Source organism: Sparus aurata, chromosome 10 (genome assembly GCF_900880675.1).
Source record: "Sparus aurata chromosome 10, fSpaAur1.1, whole genome shotgun sequence".
In the NCBI taxonomy this organism is placed as follows: Eukaryota; Metazoa; Chordata; class Actinopteri; order Spariformes; family Sparidae; genus Sparus; species Sparus aurata.
Window position 1 is genome coordinate 10481036 of NC_044196.1, and position 20698 is coordinate 10501733.

General features: G+C 39.4%; 1 protein-coding gene and 1 long non-coding RNA gene across 2 annotated transcripts; one reads left to right on the plus strand and one right to left on the minus strand.

Annotated features, from left to right (window-relative positions):
* Window positions 1-4897: 4897 nt before the first annotated feature.
* Window positions 4898-11070, plus strand: LOC115589017 (uncharacterized). The gene is made up of 3 exons (XR_003985465.1): window positions 4898-4911; window positions 5047-5091; window positions 11053-11070. It is a non-coding gene; the product is annotated as an uncharacterized LOC115589017 (long non-coding RNA).
* Window positions 11071-15466: 4396 nt separating this feature from the next.
* Window positions 15467-18498, minus strand: LOC115588989 (CD59 glycoprotein-like). Its single transcript, XM_030429668.1, has 3 exons — window positions 18373-18498; window positions 15738-15845; window positions 15467-15636 (listed from the first exon to the last, which is right to left on the minus strand). Exons 1-3 carry the CDS (start codon window positions 18416-18418, stop codon window positions 15548-15550), a joined length of 243 nt encoding a protein of 80 aa, XP_030285528.1. The 5' UTR covers window positions 18419-18498; the 3' UTR covers window positions 15467-15547.
* Between the last annotated feature and the right edge of the window lie 2200 nt (window positions 18499-20698).

Consider the following 20698-nt stretch of genomic DNA (forward strand, 5'->3'; position numbering starts at 1 on the left):
TTCAATTCATCATGAGCAGAGTTTCCATTAGAACCTAATATGAAGACTTTGTTACGATTTTGAAAAATATTCCCAAAACGGTAAAAAATCCCTATCCCTAAAAAATAAACAAAATTGGCAGCCATCTTTCATTGAAGGTTAAAAAAAGTTAAATCATTATGTAAACCAGAAATATGTATTCCTTGACAAAAATAAGGTCTGAAACCATGTATTGTGCCTCATTGTAGGTTAAACCATTAAAAAGATCATTTCCACGACAGCCATTTTGGATTGGACACCCCGGCTAAATTTGTTTTTTAGCCCTCCTAGATGACAAATCCATTGAGAAACGGACCTTCGCTCACCGCGGTCACGTTTCGGTCCGAAATGACCCTACTAAATTGTCATCAACTTCACTCGTGACTGTATCATGGTCTCCTTAACATTGGGCTTAGGTGAGGTTGATCAATCCCAGCAGCAATGCTCGCATCTTCTGAATTCACTCCGTTTTACATATATAAAGCACCCTCTAGTGGCTATTTTACACACCTACAGTCAACTTAAAACAGTTTTCCTCACAAACTCAAATATTAAAATGAAAATGAATTACTATAAAGCCAAACAAACAAATAATAGTCAGTAAACCCAAAGCAGCATTTTCATAGGGGTTACACACAGAAACTCAGGAGCTTTTGTATCACATGAACCATATAAACATAACCCACTGTATGAATCCCTGGCAGAGATTCTGTGTTTCTTTTATTTCTCTCAGGAATGACAAAACCAGTTTAAAGATACAACAGAGACATGTGATCATGAGAGGATGTTTACAGCAAAGAGTCCAACTTAGATCAACACTTACCCATGTCAGGTCAGTGTTCGGTCGTCTGCAGAAGAAGTGATGATGAGAGTTCAGTCTGCAGTGATCTGTGAGAAGACATCTGCTCCCTCTGAACACCACCTGGGCTTCTGACAACACACACTGCAGGTGTGCTTTTATAGGATGATATAAGAGGCTCAAAAGCTTCCTGTAAGTTACAGGAAGCTTTTGTTGGAGGCCCGCCTCCTGTGATGTCACAGACAAAAGATGTTAAAATTTCAGTTAATCAACATTGAAATTTTGGTTTGTTTCCACTTAGTTAAATAAAATAAATACATATATGAGTTTGTATGTCTTCAGTCATTAGTGGATGATGAAGTGTTTGTCGTGTGATAGCAGAAATAATGAGGAAGTAGAGTGCAGATCTGCACACAGAATTTTAATGCACCGTAAAAAATTAAATACATATATATATAGAGGATGATTCATTAGAGAGAACGACTCCTGCAGGAGGTCATGAAGCTTCAGCTGAACTGATCTGCTTGTTCTCATGTGTTGTGTATGACGTTACAAATACACAGGAAGTGATGTCATCATGTATTTAATCTTACTCTTTGCCTTCTGATGAACATTGTTACAATGCACTGACTTTACTGATGTTCTGTTTATAATGTGAACATACTGTAAATAAATCCTTTAATATGAGAGAAGCTGTTTTATCATTTAATAGGAGTGTTTCCCATCATGCACTGTGTTCTGTGGAGAGAAGAGAAACTTGTGCAGCTTCTTTATGATTTAATTCTGATGCTTCACACACAGATGAACATATATGAGAGGAAGATGGAGAGGAGACAGTATAACAGTCAGGTAGTGAAACCAGTGTGAATCTGTGTGTTATGAGCTGTTGCACACATAGGCGGAAATCCAGTAAAGCTGTCTCCCCCTTGAATAATTTGAGACACAATTAATCATTTTTGAACAATGCAGTAGCATTTATTGAAAGCACAATGTAAGCGGTGGTCATTATAATCGCGCAATAATATGCTATTTACATCTATAAAGATTTAGTCCCCCTCCCTCCCATTCTTAGAAATGGTTGAGTCTACCCCACACTCTTTCCAACAGGCGGAGCTAGCAGCTGCAGCAGCGTGTGGATGGAGCCTGCTACTCACACCGTGCTTCGCGGGTTAAGAAGTTTATACCACACAGACATAGTTACACAAGTTACAACAACACACACCCCATTTACAAAAAGCGACAGGTCCAGACTGTCTGCAACATTTATCCTGCATTGTTCAAAAGCCTACTCAATTACGAGGGCTGTTAAGCTAAGTAAAATGCTACAGATAGTGATAGTCACAGACAGAGAGGAGAGGAGAGGGAGAGGACAGGACAGGACAGGACAAGAGCACTAACTCTCGAACTGTAAAACAGAATACATACAGTTTTGTGGCATAGTTGTCAGATGTTTGTTGACAACACAATAAATATATATTTTTGAGAAATTGTTTTATGTTGGATTATTCTTGAAGATATTTCCTTTAGTTTTGGGATTGTTTGGAGCTTTTACCTCTTGTAAAGATATTTAATGGACTGTGGTGGAAGTTAGAGCAGTGAACAAACATATTATGTCAGATGTGTTGAATTATTGCCACCTTCCACCTATTACCATTGTTTTGTATTGCTGGGTGAATAAACAAGATTTTGTATACAGGTAGGGTAAGAACTAATACAGTATAATGCAATTATTGTAATTATCATTACTTTTGATGACATTTTTTAAAACATTTGATTTGAACATGCTGACAATGCAAGAGTGCAACACTGTGAGAGAGAGAGAGAGAGAGAGAGAGAGAGAAAATGTCATAATCTGGTATCTTTCATCTGGAATAAGGCAGTTATCTGATTATGAGAAATCTGATAAACAAACTTAGATGTTTGCCTGATAATTAGTTTATTCATTGCATGTGTACATGTTAATTTGATTTCAGTCATTTTGTTTTAAATCTAGACATGTGCAGGTGGACTCAGCCAGTGCTAAGAAAGGTCTTCTGCCTTCCTGTTGGAGAGATAGAGAGACTAAAGTGTCAAATTGCGGTAAAAGATGCTGTATAAAAGACAGGCTACAACTTTTATTCCTTGTCCCCCGCTGCAATTATTCTCTAAAAATTTACTGTTTATTGTCCCCCCCAACTATGACTTGGGATTTTCGCCCCTGGTTGCACATAAATGCAAAGCTTGAAAATGTAAATGACACAACAGCTGAGTGTTTCCTCAGTGATTACTGAGACTCACAGATACAAACATCAATTGTTGTCTCTAATGTGACATTTTGGTATGAAGTCTTTAAAATGTTCCCGGGAAGCGTCCTAGAAGTTATAGACTTACTCTTACTTATCAAACCTTTGTATCTTCACATTACAAACAGTCATATCTTAACAATCAAGGTAAGTCTTCGAAAGGTAGTTATCCACCGTGGATCATATCGTACAGCCTGCATGTCGGTCGGCCCGAGTTATCATAGAATGATACCACATACTTGATGAGCAGATTAACTTCACATCCACACGGCTGTGACTCTCTGACTGTGTTCTAGTGTGAAGTTTCCTGCACAGCTTCAGAGTGAAATCACAGTTCGTCTCCTCTCCATCTTCCTCTTGTATATATCTATCTGTGTGTGAAGCATCAGAATTAAATCATAAAGAAGCTGCAGATGTTTCTCTTCTCTCCACAGAACACAGTGCATGATGGGATGGGAAACACTCCACTTTTCTCCTGATGGAGACAAGTTTGATCTGAAGTTTGATTCATGTTTAAATGTATCCGACATTGATGAGCCGACAAAAGGGGAAGAGTCGCACGAAGAGGCTACAAACTGACTCTTTTTTTTTTTTTTTTTACAAAGAAACAAACATCTCCATTTTTTGGTGCTGAATTTATAAGAAATATCAAGGATGCATGTATGTCGTTGTCTACTTTGAGAAAGTGGTCAGTTTTGAGACTGTATAAACTCAGAGAAACACTACAACATATTGTTAACTCTTTGGACGTTGCAGTAAATTGAATTCAAAACATTCCTCTGTTTGTTTTCATGTTAAAGTGTCAGTTCTTCGTGTTTAAACTCAGCCTGTCTGCTTCCATGTCTGAAGAGTTTCTGACCTCCCAGCAGCTGATGAACTCACTCAGCTGTTTTCACCTCAACATTTACACCACAAGTATTAAAGAACAAAACATACTGAAGGTAACATGTCACATTTTACACTAAAGTGCTTCTCGTCAACTCACCAGACAAAAACGCTCAATTTTGAGAATTATTGCGCTAAGACTGTCAAAACTGTGAGAAACCCTTTCTACAACACATTATTCATTCGGCTCACAATACAGTATTAACCATGAATACGGTCAAACAAAATCATGTCGTTAAATCTAAACATTAAAAAAACTGCAGCTCAAACTCAAAGTCAGACGTGTGTCAACAAGTTCCTCCCCTGTCACGCTTCACCTGCAGTCTGCAGAGACAGATCTCAAAATATGATTATGTCCAAAACTCAGCAGCGTAACATTCAACAGAGAACACGCAAGTGAGGATACCACAGTAAAACTGTCCTACTATCCTACTACACTGTCAAACTGGACACAGATGAGTGTGTGAGACCGATGATGAAGGTTGTAACATAGTGCTGAGTCGTTGGAATTGGACGTGTTATCTGAAGACTCTGATCTGATGAGAGGTAAAACATTTTGAACTCAGTCTAGTTGACTAACATACAGAACTTATTTATAATGTTGTTCTGATGTACATCTTTGATATTAATATCAACTCTACGTTTATATTTGTTTTTAATATTTTTTGGGTGTAAAATTTACACCAATTTAACTTCTTGATGAGAAAAAGTTGATGATTGTGTCTTAAGACTTTGTGTTTTTGATCATGAGTGTGAAGCAATCTTCTCCACACAGACAGTCAGTGTGTTTGTGTTCACCATTTGTGCTCTCACATCACGATGACTTGTTCTCGGTCTTCGTCCTCTAAAGACTTGAAGACTCACTAACTCATATATGTGTTTTAGGGGCGGGTGATACTGCAAATTTTGGTATTGATCCGATACCAAGTAAGTACAGTGTCAGTACATCTGCATGTAGCCTAAATAGGAATACTAATGTTCCTTCAGCAGATACACAAAAGGGTTACTATATTCTTGAGGTAGCTATATATCTAAATATAAGTATATATTTTTGTGTTACAGTTAAAGTGAACCTGAGTGAGAGAGTTGAAGAGGAGCACAGTGTATGTAGGTATCAGTTGTGTGTGTGTGTGTGTGTGTACACTGTATTTATCCTGAGTCTGTGTGACAACACAACATGATGATAAACACACATACTGTATTAACCAACACTAGTTAATAAAGCACTAACTGGACTAAACACAGTAGCTGTAATCTTCCAGTACACAATATTATCTTCAGCTGCTGCTAGAACAGACAGTGAAGCAGACTACAACACATTCTGAATCAATCAATCAATCAATCAATCAACTTATTAATGAATGGTTGGTGCTTTCTCTTAAATTCAACATTAAACCAAACATTCAGATGTTTGTTTGTAAAAAAGAGTCAGTTTGTTGCTGTCTACAACCTTGTTCATTTGACGCTATAGTGCTAAATATAAATAGTTAAATTAAAATCATGTAGTTACATTTATACAGTATTAACGATGAATATGGTCAAACAAAATGATGTAGTTAAATCTAAACATTAAGATCAACTAGAAGTCAGACATGTGTCAACAAGTTCCTCCCCCTCGTGCTTCACCTGCAGTCTGCGAAGCAGATCTGAAAATATCATCGTGTCCAAAACTCAGCGCCTTAACATTCAACAGAGAACAGGCGAGTGAGGGTACCACAGTAAAACTGTCTTACTATCCTACTTACTACACTGTCAAACTGGACACAGAAGAGTGTGTGAGACTGATAATGAAGGTTATAACATAGTGCTGAGTTGCTGGAACTGGACGTGTTATCTGAAGACTCTGGATGAGAGGTAAAACATTTTGAACTCAGTCTAGTTGACAAAGATACAGCACTTATTTGTAATGTTGTGCTGATGTATATCTTTGATATTAATATCAATTCTACTGTTATATTTGTATTTAATTTTTGTTTTGTGTAAAATTAAACTTTCTTGAAGTCGATGTGAAAAAGTTGATGATCGTGTCTTAAGACAGTCTTTGTGTTTGTGATCTGTACATGAGTGTGAACTTCAGAGTCGAGCTGCAACAAGCAACATTCTTCTCCTCACCACACAGTCAGTCTGTCAGTGCATTTGTGTTCACATTTGTGCTCTCACAGCACGATGACTTGTTCTCGGTCTTCATCCTCTAATGACTTGAACTCTCACTAACTCTTTTATGTATTTTAGGGGCGGGTGATACTGCAAATTTTGGTATCAATCTGATACCAAGTAAGTACAGTGCCAGTATTGCCGATATCAATACTGATACTTTTTACTTGAAAATTCCTGATCAATTAATCATTTTGTACTTTGGCCTTTAATTATTTGACCATGATAAAACACAGGACAAAGATTTCAGACAAATAAGAAACTAATATTTAACATAATTAAATCTATAACCTATCTGGATTTAGCCTAAATAGAAATACTAATGTTCCTTCAACAGATACACAAAAGGGTTATTATATTCTTGAGGTAGCTATATATCTAAATATAAATATATATTTTTGTGTTACAGTTAAAGTGAACCTGAGTGAGAGAGTTGAAGAGGAGCGCTGTGCTTTAAGGACTGAGAGAGACACTACGCTCACACAAACTCTGTTAAGAAATACGTGTGATTTGCTGAATTTGTAGAAGAGAAACTACAACAAAATTATTGATCTCATCACGCTAGTATCGATCCAATACAAATACTCACCTTGGTATCGATACTGTAGATATTTGGCTTGATCCGCCCACACCCAATGTATTTATTTAATTTAACTCAGTGGAAATAAAACAGGATTTCAATGTTGATTAACTGAATGTTTATTATCATAGACATTCATGTATTTTGACTTTTCAACCGTTTAAAAAGCATCAATTACTTTAATAATGTATAAATATACAGACAGTTTACTGCTGACAGAAAGCCTCCAGAACATCCGGATGGATCTTTTGTACATGAAGGTGAAATAAGACTCTGACTGAGAGCTTCACAGCTTTGACTGCTGTCACATCAAACACTGAACTCTTTCACTGAAGGTTTGTGTTCATCAGTTAGAACTGATGGTTGGTGTCCCGAGCATGAAGCTTATTTTACTTTAAACAACCTTCATCATCTATAATGTGACAATAAGAACTTTCACTGTTGAACCAGTCGTCACTGGGATCAGTCTGTGTGAGGGACTTTACACAGAAACACTTTTAAACAGCGTATGAAAACGAATCATTCTCTTATTATCATTGTGAGTCAGTGTCGCTCCTCAGTGATCTTACTGTAAATAAGACGCACAGTGTCTGTAGGTCTCATTTGTGTGTGTGTGTGTGTGTGTGTGTGTGTGTGTGTGTGTGTGTATCTGTAATCTTCCAGTACACAATATTATCTTCAGCTGCTGCTAGAACAGACAGTGAAGCAGACTACAACACATTCTGACTCTCTGATGCTTTCTCTTACATTCAACATTAAACACAAACATTCAGATGTTTCTTTGTGAAGAGTCAGTTTGTTGCTGTCTACAACCTTGTTCATTCTGCTGACAGTGCTGACAATTAATAGCTCAATCAAAATCATGTAGTTACATTTACATGATTTAACTCTGATGCTTCACACACAGATCGTTATATACCAGAGGAAGATGGAGAGGAGACAAACTGTGATTTCACTCTGAAGCTGTGGAGGAAACTTTACACCAGAACACAGTGAAGTAGTCAGAGCAGTGTGGCTGTGAAACGAAACAGAATGACTGTGTATGACATTGTAGGAAGAGATTAATCCCTGTTGTGTGACATGCCAGGGCATGTCAATTGTGTAGAATCATCTGGAATGAGATCAGACCCAGTTGAGGTAAATGATATTCATCATAAGAGTGGCCTGGACTGAACTGATAACAGATCTGTTATCAGTTCAGTCCAGGGCTTCATGTGAAATCTGTAAAGATGCTGCAGATGTTTTTCTTTTCTCCACAGAACACAGTGCATGATGGGAACACATTTGATCTGCAGTTTTATTTCTCTTTAAATGTAACTACATGATTTTAATTGACCTATTAATTATTAGCACTTTATTGTGAGTTGAGTTAACAAGAAGATCCACTTTGTTGACAATATGTTGTAGACAGAGTTTCTCAGAGTTCATACAGTTTCTCTGAACACAACAAGTAGCAAAGTTGATCACTTTCTTAATGTCCAGCATCTTTCTCTGGAAACAGACGACGACACACATGAATCATTGATGCTTTATTGTAAATTCAACATTAAAAACATTCAGATGTTTGTTTGTGGCCTCGTCACTGTCAGAGTCTGTCTGCTTCCTGTTTCTGCCTCCTTGTTAATTCTGCTGACATTATAGAGGAATTAATTAATAGGTTAAATCAAATCATGTAGTTACATTCAAACATAACAAAACTTCAGATCAAACTTCTTTCCATCAGGAGAAAAGTGGAGTGTTTCCCATCATGCAATGTCTTAAAATTCACCTGAAGTCGCTGAATGACGTCATCACCTAATTTGCATAAGCGGCCATGTGTATTTAGTTGTAATGGGCGCTGTAGGAGAGACACAAAGTGAGTAAAACACCCTTCATATGTTAAAAACTACAACTGAACTTGTTAGTGCAGTGATTTATTTTAGACAAAAACCTTTTTACATTTATGTCGGTCAGGAACATTCTACCAGAAACATCATGTCTACTTGTAGAAATCTTAGTGAGAAGGTTTAATTGATGAAAGTAAACAGAGTCAGTGCTGATCCCAGGTCAGACACTGACTCTGTTTACTTTCCTCAAAAACCTTCTCACTGAGATGTATACCTACTAATAGACATGATGTTCCTGGTAGAATGTCCCTCACACAGCTGACTGAAGTGTCCTGTCACTGTGGAAGCAGTGATGAGTTCACTGTCTGTTATTTCCCTCTCTGATAAACACTGTAGTGTCCAACAAACACCAGGATTTTACATGTTTTTCACTTTCTTGCCAAATCCATTCTGCTTTATAAGATTCCAGGTTGAATGTAGGGTTACAGATCACACGGTCATGTTGTCCTCGACATATATTTACATCACTTTATTGCACTTCCACGTCAACGACGGACTTCCTGCTTTACTCTGATCAACTCTTCTATTTGTAAAATACAGTTTATATTCTCTCCTCTCCATCGTCCTCCTTAATATATACATATGTGTCTGAATCATCAGAGTTAAATCACACTTGTTTAATTCTGATGCTTCACCTACAGATTTATATGACGAAGATGGAAGAAATCAACTAAAACAACTCCAGTGTCACTTTGAAGCTGCTTGGGAACTTGTACACCACAACATGCTGCTGAGATCATACGAATAATCACACAATAAACAGTAATATCTGATAATGAAAATAAGGAACCCAGACGCAATTTTTCTAAACAATTATTTGAGCTTACATTCTGCTTTCTAATGGGAATGATTTCTCAACTAATGCTGACATAGAGCATATGCTATTATTGATTTCACTTCACAGACACACTGCTCTGACTACTTCACTGTGTTTTGGTGTAAAGGTTCCTGCACAGCTTCAGAGTGAAATCACAGTTTGTCTCCTCTCCATCTTCCTCTCATATATATCTATCTGTGTATGAAGCATCAGAGTTAAATCATAAAGAAGCTGCAGATGTTTCTCTTCTCTCCACAGGACACAGTGCATGATGGGAAACACTCCACTTTTCTCCTGATGGAAACACGTTCGATCTGAAGTTTTATCTATGTTTAGATGTATCCGACAGCGATGCTGCTGTGTTCAGGAGAGTTTGAGAGTGATATATATATTAGTGATGTGTTGGCTGCAGTCCAAGTAAAGACTGTAGTCAGAGCTGTGGGCTGTATTTATACAAAGGCATGTCAGTGCATTTCAGTGATGTGAATAACACAAAGATACCAGGCAGACTTTTGGATGTCATCTCATCTCTGCAGGTCTGGTCCTGTTCTGAATACTCTGGTAATTCCCGCTGCTCTCTTTGTTTACAATGAATTTTCCAGATTGAAGAAGAGATAGCAGTCCCTCCTTCCTCCCACACTCCCTCTGTAGAACTTGCATTACTGGAGGTTTACAGTCCTGACACCTACATTTATTATGGCAACACTGTGAAGGTACATAGGTGAAGCTTTACTATAGTGTATTAGCTTGCAAAGGAGTATAAACACTCGCAACCTTCAAAAACCAAGTTGATATTCTGATGTCTGACAGAGAGATCTCCTCTAACCTGGTTCACTCTGTCTGATCTTCAGGACTTCTTCCACCTTGCTGAACACTTCAGCAGCTGTTCTGAGAACTGTTGTTAGTAGAAGTCAGATGGATCAGTCAGCTGTGTGAAGGACGTTCTACCAGAAACATCATTTCTACTTGTAGAAATCTTGTGACAGAAGATTTTATTGATGAAACTCAACAGAGTCAGTGTTGATGTTTCCCTCCACCTTCATCTACACAGATGTTTGGACTTTGTGTGTTTCAGCTTTCTTCTTCTTCAGGACATTTCAACTGGACTCGTTCACTTTTTACTATCAAATCAATAAGTCATCAAATATGTTACTGAGACCTGACAACAAACAACAGGAGCCTGTTTGTGTTCATTAGCAGTTGTTGTCTCATGACTTTATATGGAGACGCTGTTTATATGTGTTTGTAATGTATCAGTGTTAAACACTGACAACATGTCACCATGTTCCAGATACACAACTTCCATGTGTGTGTAGGAGCAGCACTGGTTCTGCAGTGTTTCATGTGGCAGCTACATGTTGTTGTCTGCAGCTGAATCCACATGTTGTCATGTTTCCTGCTGATGGTGGACACTGTAACCACTGGCGCCATCTTGTGTCAGAAGAACAACACTGCAGCTTAGTATTAGCATCCAGACTGTGTCCAGTCAGGAAGTCCTTGTGTGTGATGATGAGGATGATGAAGACAGAGGAGTGTTTAGAAGACTAAAGACAGACTGTAGATGTTGGTTGTGGTACATGTGAGGACTGAACTGTGATCACATGACTCTTCACCTCTGTCTCCTCTCACAGGGAGAAGATGATCTGCAGGATCCTGCTGCTCATCAGCCTCAACTGTGTCTGTGGTCAGTTTACAGCTTCACTTTCTGACACTGTGATTCAATGAAGCAGTTAAAGTGGCCCACATGTGAGCAAACAGCTGATGTTGATGAGCCTCTGCAGCTCTGAGACGTCACTAAACTGTCCACACAAACATGGAGATGGAGTTTAAAGGCTGCCATGTTAAAGCTGTCAGTGTGTCTGCTCCTCACTTTCCCTCTCTGTCTCCTCAACAGGAACATTTGTAGTGAATGTGACACAGACCTCCTATCAGGCAGAGGAGAACCACAACATCACACTGGAATGGACGTTCACAACCACAGCTGACACTTCCCCCGACTCACTTTATATCTTCTGTGAGATGAAAACTGATCACAAAGTCTCAGTCCTGTTTGAAATACGTGGAGGTGTTGTGATCCCAGAGTCTCGGGACCATCAGTTTGTAGGACGAGTCCAGTGGGACAAAGACGTCCTCAGAGATGGACAACTCAGACTTCATGTGTCCAGACTCAGGACTGAGGACTCAGGTGTCTACCTGTGTGATGTGAGGACAAACTATGGTGTGGACTTTGGTGAATGTCGGCTCAGCGTCTCTGGTAAGTTGGTTTAGTAGAAGTCAGTAGAACATTTTTGGATCAATAAGAACCTGAAGAAAAGTATTGAGAAAAACCACAATCCTTCACTTCATTCTCACAGTATCTGAGAAATATGTCACAACTATGTTCTGTTGTTTGGTCAGTTAGATCCCGAGTTTTATCCCTGTCTAGGAGGCACTCGATCATCTCTCCGTTTAAAGGGTTAGCTCCCTAAACTTACAAGAGGTTGCTTAAAAACTGTAAATTTAAATAGAGATTTCTTATGCTGGTGGTGAGGAGATTCACCTAGCTTCTAACTGCCTGAATCTGAACATCTACCCTGCTTCCTCTGGTTTGGCCTCTGACATGAATAGCCCTTGAGTCAGATACAGCCACCAGCAACGCCCGTTATGGCAGCTCTCCTCTAAATGATCAGTGCTCTTGGTAGGGTGCTAGGTTGGATTTTAAGGGCTTTTGGTAAACTCTAAGGGACGGTTTCAATTTGTTAGGCTAGAGTAACCTTTAAGAACCTTTAAGATATTATGCACACTTAAAATGTGACTTTTACTTCCATCAAAGAGACATAAAATCAATGTCTTAAACTATATTATGTAGGTTTTATTGCATAGATTTTAGCGAGGGCAAAGCCTTCAGCTCAATACTTGTTTCAATTACTATCACTCATTATCAAAAATCCTTATTGATAAATCACAATACTGTAACTAACAAATTAATCTAAAAGACCTGACGCCTGGTTAGAAATACTTACATTTAGGTGAGATGGAGAGGGTCAGGTCTATCCATGGCTTGCCTTTCCCTTTCTGGTGACAGTCCAAGTCCCTGAGGCAAATCACAACCCAGCCCGAGGTCTCTCAATTTCCCCATAGACCAAACTTCACGCCAGCAGAGTGAACAAAAGTACTCTAATATCTAATGTATCTAAAGTGTAATCCACAGCATGTTGGCAAAAATGGTTAATCCGTTGTGCTCTTAATTCCTTCGTCTGTTTTCTGCTGAAGATTTCTTGAAGTCCTTTCTGCGATGTTTAGGCTGCTCACATTCTCCGTCTCAGATGATTCTTCAAGGCTCTTTTGCTTTGGACGGTGGCTTGGTTTTATCTCATTAATACGTCATTTTCTCAGCATCTCTCCGTTCAATGACTAATAAACCCTTGATGACGGCTAACGATTTTGTAACGCTTCATTACGATATAATTGTCTTGTTCTCGAGGCCGAGGCGAGGCCTTTCCTCTTGTCCTCATATTGACCTGATCAGTTCTTTAACACTTTCTCATGACGTCAGCTCAACACCATTTCTTTACAGATTTTCATCAGATTTCTGAACTTCAACACATTGTTTAAAATCATGGTTAACCCATTACACATCCTTCTACCTTGCAAAGTTAATACTTGATCAAAAATGATCATCAGAGACAGAATGACAGACAGAGCCTTGAGTGTAACACTTCCTCTTTTTCCTACACACACACACACACACACACACACACACACACACACACAGTGATGCCATTTCCTCTTCACTTCCTCCTCCAACACCTGAATATAATGATTTAACACTCTTTTAATGAATTCATGGCGAACACAACGCAGCAGGCAGAGCTTTGATATATTTCAGAATCATTTCAGGACTAAGCATACTGTCCATTTCTTGTACTTGCGTCTGGTAGGAGTGTATGACTCTCAACTTTTCTGACACTGTCTCCATGTGTGTGTACATCAACTATTTTGACAGGTCTCTTTACAGCAGCGAGGGATCGACCCGAACCTGAGAGACCCAAAACAGACACACCTGAGAGACCGACAGGGGTCAGTCCTGGAATGATTGTTCTCTACTGTGGACTGACAGCAGCAGTGCTAATTGTGTTGTTTGTTTGTTGCCTTTTATTTATTCACCATCGGTCTGAGAAACAGATGTCCTGCAGAGGATTTAAGAAAAGTTCCATCTCAGCAGGACGAGATGAAAAACATTTATCAACAATGTAAATGAGATGGTTAAAACACATGGTGCCTTCATGTTGTTCAGTAAGTGTCCTGATATAAGAGTCAGAGGAGATGAACAATGATACATACAATGATAAACGTATTGATCTAGAATACCATGTTTATGTAACAACTGTATATATGTTACATTTTTAAACTGTCTGGTCAAAAGAAACGCCACCACCTGGAGTTAACTAAGCAAATAGGTCAGAAACATCCATTGGATAATTACTGCAGGGATTATATGTTTCAGATGGCAACATGTTATTTAACTAACTGATGAATAGATTTTCATTTCTTAAACAACCATGTGTGAAGACATTTCCTCTGATTATTGGGCTGCATCAAACAAAGAAAACGTCTAATAAGATTACTGAAACCACTAAAATTGGGTCAAGAAACGTCCAATGCATTATTAAAACCTGGAAGAACAGTGTAGAACCATCAACTTCCAGGAAGAAATGTGGTTGGAAAACTATCTTGAAAGATCGTTACCAGTGGACTGGAAAAACTGGCTTAAATTTGCTCTGGAGCATAAAGATTATCCAGATTGACCCTGTTCCACAGTGATGGGAGCATCAGGGTCAGAAATGTTGTGACATTGATCAGCTGATCAGAACGATGCCGCGGAGAAACTGGCTGGAATCAAAGCTAAAGGTGGTTCAACCAAATATTACAGTGTGTGACTTTTTTTGGGCCAGACAGAATGTTATATTTATATTTTTCTCCATGATGTATTCATTTAATTGGTAAATATGACATCATGATTCATCTCTCCTGTACTGGACTCCTGCAGGATGTCATGAAGCTTCAGCTGAACTGATCTGCTTGTTGTATGATGTTACAGACACACAGGAAGTGATGTCTTTTTATTTTATATATATATATTATATTTTTTTATCTTAACATTTTGTAAATAATCCCTTTTATATAAAAGTATATTACATGACACATGAAACTCTTTTATATCCTGTTTTTATTATGTATTTTGTTACATGTATTTTGTAATGTTCACTTTGTTCTGTTTGAAAAGCTGTGATTTGTTAACACTGGTGTTAAAGATAAAGGATTTCTACTTTATTCAGGAGAGTCTGCTTGTTGTTGTTCCTGAAGACATCTAACATGAGAGTAAAATGAAGCCTCCTCAGCTGCAGTCATGTATTAATGTCAGCAGGGGGCTCCAGTGGTTACCAACCTGTGACAACATGTGGATCAGCTGCTGCTGCTGCTGCTGCTGCTGCAGAGAAGATTACTGGAACCTTCTGTCAGTACAGAGTGTGTGTTGCCACTAGGATAATCAGATGCAAAACAAGGGCACAACTTTTTTCCCTCAGAGAAGAAGGCAGCTGAGAAAAGAGAACTGAAGGGAGGATGTACTTTTATGGACCAACTTCTCAATCTTTCTTTCAAAACCTAACAGTTGCATTTTTTCACAACGACTTTTCTGAGGTGATGCAAGTGACCCCAACATCCTGGAGACACTTGTACAGCCTCCACTGGATGTAAAGAAACATAAAAACTAACTGTGATGATGTGAATTAATATTTGCAGTGCAGCCTAAATTAAATCTGTGTTGGGTGATATGAATCAGGAGGTAGGTTGGATGTTGCAGTAGTCCGCTGATTGCTGCATCAACATCCAACATGTCACATGTATTTTGCAGCCTATGAAGAGGACACAAGATGTATAGTTTAATTTACAATTTACACAAACTGACTGTCAGATTCTGTGGGAGAGACGAGCTGAACATGTCTTTATCTGGAGACCACAAGAAGGAAGAAGGACGACACAATGTGAGACTGATCGCTTTGACACATTTAAGATTTGTTTATTTCCTCTCTGCTTGTACAGAAACAGTTAAATATTGTGCAGCAGGACGACTCTGGGGCCTGTTCAGACGGCTCCGTTACACAAGTCCCTTTGGCAGCACTGTAAGGGGGGCTGACATGCAGAACTGTCAAAGCAGCCTTTAGCAATGACACCTGCAAGACACAATGGAAACACCTCAGTTTGAACAACAACAACACAATGTGTCAGAGCAGAGATATGTTTGAAACACTCATGATGTGGGAGGTAGACTTACTGCCCAGGACTAAGGTGGAGCAGCTGTCCCAGACGGGGGGACAGGTTTCAATCTCCGTGCAGGCTTTAGGGTCTGTGGTCTCACACGTGTAGCATCGCAGTCCACATGCTGCATGAAAAACACAGAGTAGAAGTGTCACACATGTGGTGATTCCCAGGGCTGAGGAATACATCGATACATGTCATTAATATGAAACTATATACCGTCTTAGTTTCTGGATATTATCATATGGGTATGAATGATATAAGTTAAATAAAACTGGAGAGTCTTGTGTATGTTAGCGTTGCTGAAGTTGACATTTTTTTATATCAGAGTCGGATAAAAAAAGGCATTTAAAGGAGCCCTATTATAATATTTACAACATTAACAAGGTAATAAAACATGCAAATGTGCCGAATTAACAAGAAAGCCCAGATATTAGTCCGTGAAAAGCGGCAAAAAAATTGTGTTATGAGTTTGTCACACCAAAGAAACATGTATCATTGACCACTGAGCCAAATTTGAAAGATTAAAAAAATTGTTAAGTATATAAAATTAGGTCTCAAAATCATGGAAAAACAAGCACTTCTTTCTGCTGTGAAACGCTGGGGGCGTGTCAGTTAGAGGCGCTGGAACCACGCCCATGCGGCGGGGGCTACACGTCATGTTAATGACGTCGGTGTCTCCCCAGGTGTTCCCCAGGTGTTCCCCTTGTCTATCTAAACCCTCGGACAGTTTATAATCATATAGATGCTGTTATAACGTGTAGTGATTGAGATCCTGACCCACTAAACATCCTGGAAAGTGACGGAGTGAAGTTTTTCGCGCTAAATTACATAATTATACATAATCACCATCAGTAAACTGGACGCTGTCTGACTCTGTCACTCGCGGGGACGGAGGCTGTTTTCTGGGGGACAGTTTCCTTAAGTCTCGGTCAGGAGGGCTGGCGGTCGCGGTGATTTATTTTCGTCAAACTCTCGGTGAGTTAAAGTCTTGTGACAAGCGTGACAGACGCTGTTTTGTGAGCAGAAATGTGAGGAAGAGTCGGGAGGACAGGGAGGGGATGGACAGGAGGACAGACGCTTCTCCACATACAGCTGTGGTATTTGTTTTCCTCATATAAGTTGCTAAAGACAGTTACAGTTACTGCGTTACTTTTGTTCGGTCATGTAATGTTGCTTTGTGGGACATTTCTCTGTATTTAGTTGAGTGAAGGACCTGTGCAGTTATCAGACTGTCAGACCGACACGCCCTCGCTCCGCGCCTCCGGATTAGCCGTTCACACTGGGACGGCTCACCAATAATGCGGCCCTGATGCTACCTCCACATACCGCCGGTGGGACCCGCCGTCAGCGGGACAGAGTGGGTCGGCTGCGGTGGCGGCCACATTATGCCGGTGGGACCCGCCGTCAGCTGGACGGAGAGTGTCAGCGGCGGTCAGCAGCGGCCACATCTCCTCGTCGGCGGGAGGAGAGGATGCAAGCTGGGGACGGAGTTGACCAGCGTCAATGGACTCCCCGTTTCCTTACGTTGTCATCCGAAGGAAACTTAAATAAGATAACAGCGCCGTCACCCTGCACACTGTGGCATCCAGGAAAGATGCAGAGGATGTGGAGGAGACATGACTGGTTAGCTGACTGGTTGGCTGGTTAGCTAGCTGCAAGCTATTGTAAGCAATGTTATCCGAGACTGTTGAGAGTGGGAGAACCGCTGAAGCTGACGCGCTGAACGTATTTATACCACTTCCGCAGCAGGGCCGGGTTTATGCAAATCATATGGCAGCGTTACGTAACGCGGCCATATGATTTGCATGATTTCTGACCCGCCCATTAAATCCTGAACACAGAAATGTTGAAAAATTGTTTGTGAGCCTAGCTCCAAAATTAAATTCTACATGGCCGAATGGCTGTTACATGTTTTAAGTAAACACATTTATGACCCGTTTAATGTGTTTAGAAGAAAATGGCTGATTTTGGTTTACACGAACTTTAAGAATGTGTTGCAGACAGTGTGTCATTACGTTTATACACTTTCTCGTAATGCCAAAAGTCTTAAAATTAAGCGATATTTGAATGGAGTCTGGTGACTTTCTCAACTTTATCCAAAGAAGCCGCCTGTATAAGTTACTGGACTATTAAAATTTGATGTGTTTAACATCAGTGTGTTACATTCTTTGATACATTTGGTGTAAATGATGAAATCAGTGATAACAGTGATTTCAAACAGCAGCTGGGAGGTATAGAGGAGCAGGCAGGCTTTTACAGCGATGCTGCAACACAATGACACCTCAACGTTTTGTATTTCCTGCCGAATTTGCAAGAAAGCAGCATTTATTCAGAATTTGTTGTAGCAGTTTCACAAAGTTTGTTAAATTTCTCCTCGTAATGTGCCAACTCTTAAAACTAGTGATTTGTTAAAGGAGTCTGGGATGTTGTTGTTACTAGTGACTTCAATTGATCCATGAGTCCATGACTTTCACAGATAGCAGCTCACTTCTTGCAATTGTGTCGGAAGATCTCAGCCACAGTTAGTTCATCTAAATATGAAACGTTCTGACAGCCCACAGCCCAAATAGACTAACATGTCAATCAGAGAGAATAAGGTTTGTAATTCCTCCTGAAAACACTTTCAACACAAACACAATCAGACGTACCTGTAGACAGAGTCAGCATCAGGACCAGAACTCCACAAAGCTGCATTGTGAATGGAGAGAAGAGCTTTTCTATCCACTCTGAGAGAGAAGTGACCTGGAGAGTAGATTTGCTTCTGCCTTTTATATACCCACCTCACAATCCTCTCTCTCTCCCTCGCTTACTAAAGTGACCTTAGTATCCTGGAGGCACTCGTACATTGCTGTAGTCCACTGATTGCTACATCAACTTCCGGCATTTCACATTAATGTCGCAACCTATGAACACGGCGTACAGCCATGTCAGTCTACTGACTACTGTCAGTCTTTGTGTAAACAGAGCTCTGGTCAGTCAGGGAGAGTTCAGTGGAGTCAGATTTATTTTGGGAAGTCAGAAAATTCTGTAACATCAGCTCTTGATGAACATGTGAGAGAGGCGAGCTTTGAACATTATTTGAACTTTATGTCCAGAGTGAAGATTCAGCCATGAGTCGGGCTTGCAACATGTGTAGAGGATGACGAATTTGCAGAACGACATGACTTTTTTTCACCAAACAAAACCAAAATCTATGAGAGAGAAAGTTTCGAGGGGTCGTCTGGGCCAAGCAGCAAAGAAAGCAGCACAAACAGGACGACCAGAACTCCATCCTCAAAAGAAAAGACACACCAGCCGACGACAACGACAGAAACAGTCTGTAACCGTCAGGACTGTCTGGTCCATCTCCTCCACCCTCCTTTAAACATGGACGGGTTCTTATCACCTGACGAGGAGCACCTGGGAGGAGACATTGACATGTTGTTTGGTTATAACATCCTGAAATAAATTAAGACACTTGAACTGCTGTGGTTCCTCTACAGGTCATTTTCTGACTGATGGAGCACAAATTGTGAAATATCGGGTGTTTTGAGCCAAAGAACATGCTAATATTTATTCTGTGGTGACACACAGGACAGGATGACGTCACCTGGTATGCAACAAACAAGCATACAATAAGAAACACAGTACAAATACCTCATAAAATGAACACATCTGATTTCATTTTGAAGCAAAAATTGAAACAACATACTAAAAAACAAACGAAACAAAAGTAGCATGGTCTGAAAAGGAGTAAGTAGAAGTAAATCTTACATATCTCTACGCCTTTCTCATTTTTCTTCATTTAACTTGTGTGTTATTTTAATAGTTATATCAACTAACATACAAACAACCAACCCCAGTTTATTTACCACCCAGTCAAAGAAATATATAACCGTTTATTTACAATCAAAATATCCACTCGGTGTGAGGAAAACCCCTAACACAACCTTCCCTCTTCCATCCACTTGCCAAAAAACGAATTAAATTGATTTATATTTGTGCCGTATTTCAACTCATCACCAACACCATCAGCCGGCCAACAACAACAACAACAACAACAACACATCCAGGAGATAAAAATGCTGCATTGTTGATTAGAAAAGGTTAGAAATTCATTTTATTAAGTAAAATATATTTAGTAGTTAGTGGTGTACATCAGAAGTGAAAATGTAAAGGCAGATAAACACAGATACAAACAGGTGAGTCAGTAAAGCAGCTCCCTCTGCTGGTTCGCTATCCTTAATAACAGGGATGACACAATAACGCTGGTCACACAATAAAAAAACAACTGTGAATGAGAATATAAATGTAACAAACTAAAATAAACAGTAATATGAGGATTCTTTAAATCCTCTGGGAGTCCAGTGCATATGATAAGTACTAATAAATGATATCAATACAGTGCTTTTCACAACAAAGTGCTTTACAGGATTGAACCAAGATTGAAACATATGATTTGAGACGTATAAAAACAAGCTATCACAAAGAAATAAACCTCCCCGACAACACCATTTGTATGGGAAGTGATTTAAAAGATGTCACTGAAAATAGAAGCTCACATTTTAAACAGTTTATCCATTATTTGAACTAAAACATTATAACACTGCTTTCTGATGGATCACAAGTAAAAACAAGATGATAGATGGTGAAATATACCGTCATTTAAGGTAAAAACAAAATATTTGATAACCCATCAGCTAACGATAGCATTCAACCACTTAATGGCTAATACTGTTGTTTGTTAGTGTCACACAATACGATGGGAAAAGGCTTGAATTAATTCTGAAATATCAACAAACATTTGATATGAGCCTGGAAGTGTGACACACTGGAGTAATCAAGCCGTAACGTTCGCCACAAAGGGGTTTGAATGCTAACTTTAGCAGCTACAAACAACTTTAATATCTGAACAATTTGACAGATTTGCTTTGTTATACAGGCTTACAACCTGGAACACCAGCAACGTTCAACGCATTCAAGCTCCGATCGCCA